Genomic DNA, 8,797 nt, shown 5'->3' on the forward strand with positions numbered 1-8,797 from the left:
TCGTGCGTGTCCTGTGTCCCTGATGCCCCTAAAAGGTTGATAAAGGGGTTTATCACACTCACCCTGTGGATGAGCAGTGGGGAAAATCTCTTGGGGGTGTAAAATTTCACACATTTGACAAAAACACCCTGGGGTGTGCTGGGGGCAGGCATGGGTCTCACGGGCTCGGGGGTGCAACAAGCACGAGCTGCCTCCTGAAAAAATGGGAATTTGGCCAAACCAATACAGAGGGGAAATGCAAATGTGGCTGTTCAATGGTGGCAGGAAGTTGCTCAGTGTCTGGTGGGTCAGTGATGGAAGAGCGACTGAGGGTGTAGGTGAGGCTTGGAGCAAACATCTTCAAAAACGACCTTAAAATCAGAACATGATGAGCAGTTAGAGGGATGGATGGTGTGGGGGAAGGAGCTGCCTTTCTCTCCCAGCTGCAGAACTCAACCCTCTCTGGGCTGCAGAGGCTCATCCTGAGAATTTTTCAGGGATTTTTAAAGTTTTGCCTGAGCTAAAAAAGGCACAGAAATGGAGCATCCAACAGCAGCACAGCCTGGTGCTGCCTAAGCACTGTGCTGTGCTCTGAGCCTGTTTAACTTCCACTTGCCTACAGCTGCGACATGAAATTAAACCTTGTAAGGGCAAGCACTGGGCTAATGCTGCAAATTAAACCTGTTTAAATAAACTAAACCCATGGAAATCTGAGTTCAAATAGGCATTAATGGCTGCCTTAAGCTTTACAGACAGATGTGGCTGGATGAATTTCTGCACAGGATTTTGGGGTAGCTTTTCATTTTTTGCACTGGGGATGTGATATCGGTTCTCCTCAACAGCTTTGTTCAGAGAGAAAGGAAATCTCTTTTTCTATACGAATTTTAGGAGTGTTCCAAAAGCATCTCCCTTTTCAGTGTTTAAAGGGTGATAAAAGAGCTTGTGCTGGCTGAAGTAAGCACTTAAAATTATTATTTTCTTTCCCATTCCCAAGAAAAGCAGCAGGAGAAAGAAAAGGCAGCTTGGTCAAGCCATTTGGAAAAGCAGTAATTCCAGTAACTCAGGGAGTTCAGTATCATTCCCCCAATTTTTTTCCCTACTTTCCTGGGAGTTTGATGCTTTTGAGAACCAGAAGGAAAAGAGGTAAAATGATTTTCACTTCCTTCAACAACACCTCTTAAATACTTCTTTTTCCATTTCCCTCCTGCTTTATTTTCCTCCCTGTTTTTATCAGAGCTGTTGTTACAAAGCAGATCTCATTTTCCCTCTCCAGGCCAGTGGTGGGGGGAATTGGGGGAACTCGCAGTGCTCTTTACGGAGTGCTTTTACAGCTGCTGGGGGGATGGAGGGGACCTGCTCCCCCTGGGGTGTGATGCCTCCAGCTCCCCCAGCAGACTGCCGGGGCTGCTGCTCGGAGATAAGGAGCAGGAGCTGCTTCTCAGAAACCAGAGCTGGTTCTCAGAAACTCCCCTGAGTGCTGCAGCAGGAAGTGATGCCTGCACTCAGCTGGGAGAGAGGGGCTGCCCCTGAGGAGAAAAAACCTGTTCCAGCCCTGGGCAGAGCCCATCAGGACCATCAAAGCCAGAGCAGAGCTGGGCAGCTCGGCTGGAGAGAGCATTGCCAAGGGAAGGAGGGACAGGACAGGGGGAACAGCTTCAAACTGACAGGGAGGAGGTTTAGATGGGATATTGGGAAGGAATTCTTTATTCAGAGGACCTGAGGGGCTGGGATGGAATTCCCAGAGCAGCTGTGGCTGCCCTTGGATCCCTGGCAGTGCCCAAGGCCAGGCTGGAGGGGCTTGGAGCAGCCTGGGAGAGTGGGAGGTGTCCCTGGCCATGGCAGGGGTGGCACTGGATGGGCTTTAAGGTCCCTTCCCACCCAAACCATTCCATGACAAATTAAATCCTGCCTTTCTCCAGCACTCTGAGCTCCTTTTAACTCTTCAAAACCCCATTTTACTTCCTCTTCCATGACTTTTCCTTGCTGACAAACTCCTCCTTCCCTCAGCCCTTTGCACCCGTCTCTGTTCTGGAAAGCAAAGCTCCCTGTGCAGCCAGGGCTGCTCCAGAGCAGCACATCCAGAGCTCCAGCAGCTCTCCCCTCTCTCCTGCTGCCGTTCCCAGGCTGCTCCCTGCTCCCTCTGTTCTTTTTATTGCATTGCAGCTCCGCCGGGCTCTGTGAGTCAGCCCCAGCAGGAGCTGCAGCAGGGCTGACTCTGCAGTGACCGCCCGGGCTGGGCCCCAGTCCTGCCCCGCTGCCCAAACTGGTGGGAGGGAGGCTGGGCTGGATCTGTGTGTTCCCAGCTGCTCCCAGGGCTGTGGGATGGATCCTGCTGCCAGCACTCGCTTTACCTTGGAAAATCCAGGCGCTGGCTTTGACGCAATGCAGTAAGAGCTGGCAGAGGGAGGCTCAGGAGAAACTTTCCCCCGAGTTGCAGCTGCAAGAAAAGCCAGGAGTGTCCTGGGGGTTTTTTTCCTGCTCTTTGGGTCTGGTTCAGGCTGAGGTCTCATCCCAGGGAACACCCAGGGAGGTGCTGGGTGCTTTCCCTGAGATGCACACACACCCCCTCCCCTCCCCTCAGCACGGGGAGCACCTGTACAGAACATCCCGAGTCCAGAAATTCACCTTCTAGTAACTAAATAATTAACAGCTCATCATTTGCTGCCCTCCCAGATTAGCTAAGGATACTTTAATCCTGAAAAAAAAGCAGGAATAGAGCCCACATGTGAACAGGGAGCACACAAACCCTGATGACTGGAGAAAATTCTGGTGCCTGACTCAGCTCCCTGGCAAATGCAACCTGTTTGTGTTTTGTAACGCTGCCCAGTTTGTTCCCACCTGGAATTTTGTTCTGGATGCTGAAGAATATCTGTGGCACCTCCACAACCCAGCATAGTAGGAAGATCCTGGTTTAGAGCCCTCCAGCTCCTGAAGCCACGGTGGTCTTAGTATCGGTATCCCACCAAGATGCACAAATTCTCACTGTCAATTCCTTTAATTAGTGTTTTTCCCTTCATGGATTTTTTTTATTGTTTAATGAACTTCTCTGTCTGAAAATAATTATTCCCTTCGCTGGTTCTGTGCAGTCTGGAGGAGTAATTGGTGCAGAACAGGCAAATAACATCCCATTTATGCCTCTCTGCCCGGGAATTGTGCTCTCCTTTGAAACTGTTTGATTGCAGATGTCAGTAGACAAAACCCTCTTGGCACCATGAAATATTAATCAGTTCTTACAGTTTTATAAACATTTAGAAAATTTGTTAACCACTTGCTTGTTCCTCTTAGGATTTGCTGGGAACATCTGCAGTGGGAAATGGGCTAAATTCACAAATTTGGTGTGTGAGAGAGGGGGGGGATACAGTTCTGGGTAATAACTAAAAGCTGTGGCACATTTTGGGTGAGAAAAGGAGGAAAATGAGGATGTTGTGGAACACATCATACCAAGGGCTTGTTTGCCTCCCAAAACCATACAGGGAATGGATGTACCCCGGGCAGAGGGGTTGGTGCAAACCCCTCATCTCAGGAACTGCAATCGTGGATTGCCGGAGTGCAAACCAACACAAATGATGATTTTGGGGTCCCTGGAGCTGTGTCCTACCAGGCCTGAAGAGAAAGCAGCTGGAAAAGAAGCCCAGCATGAGAAATAGCCAGGCTGGGATCCCACCTGCACACGTTAAATGTTCCTGAGTCTCCTGCTGACACCAACATTTAATCCACCGTGCAAGGTGACCCTTCCTCTCCCTGCTGAATATTCCCAACCTTCCACTCCAAGGGGTGGATTTTGCAGTTTGGGATATTTTAGTGACTCCTAGAACTTAACTGAAAGCGTACAAACATAATCTCGTGTTAATTGGGGTTGAGCCATGGTGTTCTCTTGGAAATTTTGTTTAAATCCAAGGGGAAAACGCCTTCAGTGCTCCCAAACCTTTGGTGCAGACACCAAAAATAGGGGAGTGCTTAACTCCTCATTCCTAAAGGTAAAGTTATTTTTGTGTCACACCCACACGTGACTCCAGAGAAGCTGCCATTTAATTTGCTAGCTCTGCTTTAATTAAACATCACTCAGCAGCCGAGCTGGGAGCCCAGATTCCCACCCAGTGCTTTGCTCCACAAAGGCACCCAGATTGGTTTGAAAGCCTTATCTGCTGTGGGCTCCCCGCCACTTCTCCAGTGAGGAACACGCTGGACCCTTCCAATTAAAAACTCCTTGATCTTCAATTACTGGTGGGCTGAAGAATCGAAGGCACATGGAAACCACAGCTTTTGATCAGACCCTCAGTTAGGCAACAGATTTCAGGGCAGTCCACAGCCTAAATCCAGGCTTTGGAATTATTTGCATTTCTTCGTGTGTTATGGGAGGTGGGGCAGCAGCTGCATTCTTCGCTTTCCTTTTGAAACGGGGAATAAACACGAAATTAATCTTAAAATTAATTCCCACATTGGAGTTGGGGCCTTTATCTTCTTCCCTTTGCTTCATTCCTCTCCATTTATTTTTCCAGGTAGAGGAATTTTTGATTCCTCTGGAAGAGGCCACCACTTAGGAGGTCTTGCCATTGAAGATTTAAAAATGTCAAGTTTATAACCCTTGGCTTTGAGTTTAGAATTTTGTGTTTAGAGGCAGATTGAACCTCTTGATCATTCGAGCCAGAGAATTGATAAGGAGGTTCCCATACAATTAAAGCAAGAGGGGTTAAAATAACCAGAACCAAGCCCATTTTGAGGACCTTGTGGTGGCTTGGTTGAGTCCCCTAAATGGGTTTTTTGCTCAATTAAATGACAAACTGAAGGTGCCACACCCAGCTGTGGTTCATGCAGCTTCTCTCCCAGAAAAACCAAGGAATTCTTTGGAAATTGGCTCTCTTTATGTGTGGATGTTGGAGTGTAAGGAGGAAAATGATGCTTACAGGAGGTTTTAACACTTTTTGGCTCAGTGCAAGCAGCATTGAGGGCTTAGAGACCTTCCCCTTCCTATGAAAAGCAACTGCAACCCCTCTAAGCACCTCAAGGCCAGCCAGAAGTGCTCAATGGATTCCTCTTTCCTCTAGAAAATATGGGATGCGGCTCTTACTTTCTTAATCCAGCCTTTGGGCTGGTACAGGAAATTTCTCCATCATAGCCAATTCCCAAACCACAGAACACCCCAGGTAGGACGGGACCCCCAAGGACCACCAAAGCCCAGCTCCTAAACGAGGACGCTTAGAAAAAAACCCTTCAAGCAATTTTCCATCCCCTTTCAGGAGAGAGCATCCAGCCTAGGAAAGGGTTTAAATTGGGACAAATCACCAGAACAAGTCATGTTTTCATATTGACCTTTATTGAGCAAGAACTGCTGTGACTGTTTTACATCAAACAACAAAAGGTTGCGTACTGTGCATGTCAACAAGGTTCTCCCAGGAGCAAAAGTCCACCCTAATTGCACCAGTGAGGTAAACATAATTAGTTATAAGTAGCTTTTTTTATTTTTTTTTTTTTTTTTTAAGGCTAGGAGAGTTCTGGTTCTCATGAATACTCTATTACTGTTTTCAGTTTGGTTTTGGCTCAGTTGGTTCTTTGCATAATACATCTGAACTTGTTCCTCAGATACATCCCTCCAACAGCTCAGGAAATTCAGAAAAGCTTCCTCTGCACATTTCATCTCATGCACTAGTAGTAGTAGTATTTTTTTGTAGATCCCCAAGCTCTGTGGAGGGAGTACATCTTGAGCCTGCATGCATTCCCCCCCCCTTCCCTATATTGCACGAAAAAGTAAAATACTGTGTGTCTGGAGCCTCCGTGAGAGAACCCGATCTGCTTTGAAGCCGTCACCCACATGCATTTTGCAGCTGTCTATGGCTTAACCTTTTGCACCGACCCAAGCTCTTGAATTGGTTTGAATTTTAGCTATGGTTGGTTTTATTCGCTCTCTTTAATCTCCTTTACTACGGCGTGTGAAGTGACTTTCTCCACTTTCTTGGTGGACACCAATTTCTCCTCGAAGCTTTCTTCGTGCTCCTCCACCTTCTGAGTGACGGTCACCGACTTCGTGATAAACGTGGTCCCGCTGTCCCCACCCTCCCCTGTGATTTTCTCTACTTTTTTGGTTACCACGATTTTCTCAGCCTTGTCATCCACAGGGCTCACATCGAGGCCGTTGGTCACCACTCCCTTGTCTTCCTCCTCCTTCTCTTTGGATTCCTCCTTTTTCTCCTCCACCTCCCCGTTGATTGCGATGTCCTCTTTCCTGGACTCCTTCTCGGCCTCAGCACTCACTTTTGTTACCTTGGTGACGGTGATGGTCTCCTCCACCACAGCCTTGGCATCCTTGACCGGGGAGGGAGGCTTCTCTGGGGACCGGGGCTTCTCAGGAGTCGCGGGCTTCTCGGGAGTGCGCGGCTTCTCGGGGCTCGCCGGCTTTTCAGGGGAGCGTGCCTTCTCTGGGGTCGCAGCCTTCTCTGGGGTCGCAGCCTTCTCCGGCGTCGCAGCCTTCTCTGGGGTCGCAGCCTTCTCCGGGGAGGTCACCTTTGGCGTGGCAGGCTTCTCTGGAGACGCTGCTTTCTCCTCCTCCTTGGCCGCCTTCTCTGCTTTCTCCACCTTCTGTTCTTTCACTGCTTCCGCGGCTTTTTCTTTCGGGGCGGCCTTGGCCGGCTCTGTTACGGGGGATTTTGGGGGCGATTTCGGGGGGGACTTTGCGGGAGGGGTTTTGACCTTCTCTGCCTTTGCTGGTACCTCTTCAGCTTTGCCCTTGGCCTCAGGTTTTTCCTCCTCTTCCTCAGCTTCCTCCTCTTCTTCCTTTTCCTCAATTTCTTCTTTTTCAGAGCCACCTTCTTCTGCGGCGTCAGATTTTGCAGCTTCTTCCTCCTCTGCTTCCTCTTCCTCCTTCTCTTCCTCCTCAGGTGCAGCTTCTTCTGCAGGAGCCTTCTCAGAAACTTCTTCCTCTGCAGCTTCTTCTGCTTTTTCTTCCTCCTGTTCTTCCTGCTGTGCCTTGGCTGCCATTTCTTCTGCAATGGCTGCCAGGGCATCTTCCATCTCAGACTTTTCATCCTCCACCTTCGTCTCTTCAATGATTTCTTCTACAAACTTGTGCTGGACCTTCAGCTTTGGTGGTTCGATTTTCGTTTTCTGGATTTTGGTGGATGCTATTGTGACAGATGGTGGTCTGTGTGTGAATATGGGACCAGTAATGCTTCCAGAGAAGGCACTGAATCTTGTCTCTTCACCCTCCAGCAGCTTCCTGAGGGAATCAAGAGGAGAGAAAAAAAGAAAATGAGCATAAAAAACCAAAATAAGGGACAGTTGTTGGAATAATTGTGGCTATCCCATCCCTGGAAGTGTCCAAGGCCAGGCTGGACAGGGTGTGGAGCAACTGGGATGGTGGAAGGTGTCCCTGCTTTGGGATGAGCTTTAAGGTCTCTTCCAACCCAAACCATTCCAGGATTCTATCACAGTCCCTGCTGTACTGTTCCCCTGCCAGCAGGACAGAACCAGTTTGCTGTGGAATGTGCTGGAACTGCCCTGTGCCATCCACGGCTCACAGCCCCAGCCCAGCTTTCCTTGAATCTGCTCTTCTGCAAAACTCCCATCCAGCAGGTTTTAGCTTGGTTTGCCTGTGGCAGGTGTGACACGTCAGTGATCAGTTAAAATTCATCTTTAATGTCAGAAAGCTCCATTATGGCGTAAATCAGCAGGGATTAGGACAAACTAATTAATTTCATAGGATTCATTACGACTTAGGCAAACAGAATTTGACACAGCCAAGAGACCCAAATCAAATATTGTGTCTGAGGCAATCACAGCTGATTAGAGCACATGTTCTAATTTGGTAATTTGGGCATCCACCTTTTTTTGTGGGAATATGAGAACTGGAGATTTCAGCTGACTTTGGCAGCAGCCAGCTACAGCCCCCGGGGTGTCTGTGTGTCTGAACAACCTCAGGAATTTCAACAGATCTGGAGATGGGGGTGGTTTTTTGTTGTTTTTACTTTTCTTTTATTCAAATGTTTTTCATCTGAGCCTGTGACCCAGAAAAATCAGGAGCTCTCCAGTGAGTTCTGAAGTGATACAGAGGAGACTAAAAAAACCTGCCAGGTGATGGCAACAGCAAGCAACGCTCAGCTCCAGATTACAGCGGGTGCCTCTGAAGGAAAGTTGAGCAAGAAAAGCAAAAGTGTTTGTGACAGGCAGATCAGCACTCGCTGCCTCAAATCATGATCAAGCAAATTCCCTGTCTCTCCCAGGCGATGAAAGGGAGCTCTGGTGACAAGCCCTGCATGCCTGGCATCTGCAAAGCAGACAGGAATTAAAAATAAACTCGTCTTTCGCTGCATCTCCTGCTCGTGCGGCCAAGGACAGAATGCGGCGCGGGAGCCGCCGCACTGAGTCACGCTGTGCCGTGCCCGCGGGGCTTGCTGGCAGCTCTACCACTGATTAGCTGGTCCCTAATGACCTTCTGGGCTCTAACTGGGCTGGCTAATGGTTGCAGTGATTTAGCCAGGCTCTAATTTTACCCGTGTTCACTGCATGCAGATATTTCTTAGCTGTGGTAAAGCCTCCCGAGCCAGCAGCATCCGCAGTGCTATTAATATTCCAGACACGTCTGCAGTGATCCCACTGTACCTGTACGCAGCAATTTCGATGTCCAGGGCCATCTTGACATTGAGGAGGTCCTGGTACTCCCTCAAGTGACGAGCCATTTCCCACTTCGTTCCTCTGAGCTCGTTTTCCAGCTGGTGAATCGTGTCCTGCAAGGGAGACGCAGAAAACCCCTGTGACACGGGCAGGCGCTGCACGCGGGGACAGAGCGGGCACAACTTCTCCGAGGGGACTTTTAGAAACTCTTCCC

The 8,797-nt window shown here is 49.0% G+C and overlaps 1 protein-coding gene across 1 annotated transcript; it reads right to left on the reverse strand.

The window, feature by feature from the left end:
- Positions 1-5,271: 5,271 nt before the first annotated feature.
- NEFM (neurofilament, medium polypeptide) lies at positions 5,272-8,731 on the reverse strand. Its single transcript, XM_008632515.2, has 2 exons — positions 8,572-8,731; positions 5,272-7,189 (listed from the first exon to the last, which is right to left on the reverse strand). The coding sequence occupies exons 1-2, from the start codon at positions 8,646-8,648 to the stop codon at positions 5,872-5,874; spliced, it is 1,395 nt and encodes a 464-aa protein (XP_008630737.1). The 5' UTR covers positions 8,649-8,731; the 3' UTR covers positions 5,272-5,871.
- Positions 8,732-8,797: the final 66 nt, after the last annotated feature.

Source organism: Corvus brachyrhynchos, unplaced genomic scaffold (assembly GCF_000691975.1).
Source record: "Corvus brachyrhynchos isolate BGI_N302 unplaced genomic scaffold, ASM69197v1 scaffold150, whole genome shotgun sequence".
Taxonomy (NCBI): Eukaryota; Metazoa; Chordata; class Aves; order Passeriformes; family Corvidae; genus Corvus; species Corvus brachyrhynchos.

What these genes read in the sequence shown, in the direction of transcription:
- NEFM (XM_008632515.2), bottom strand. Translation starts at nt 8,648, where the DNA reads ATGGCTCGTCACTTGAGGGAGTACCAGGACCTCCTCAATGTCAAGATG. An exon ending in ATCGAAATTGCTGCGTACAG is followed by an intron (nt 7,190 to 8,571) that starts GTACAGTGGGAT and finishes TGATTCCCTCAG; the next exon opens with GAAGCTGCTGGAGGGTGAAG.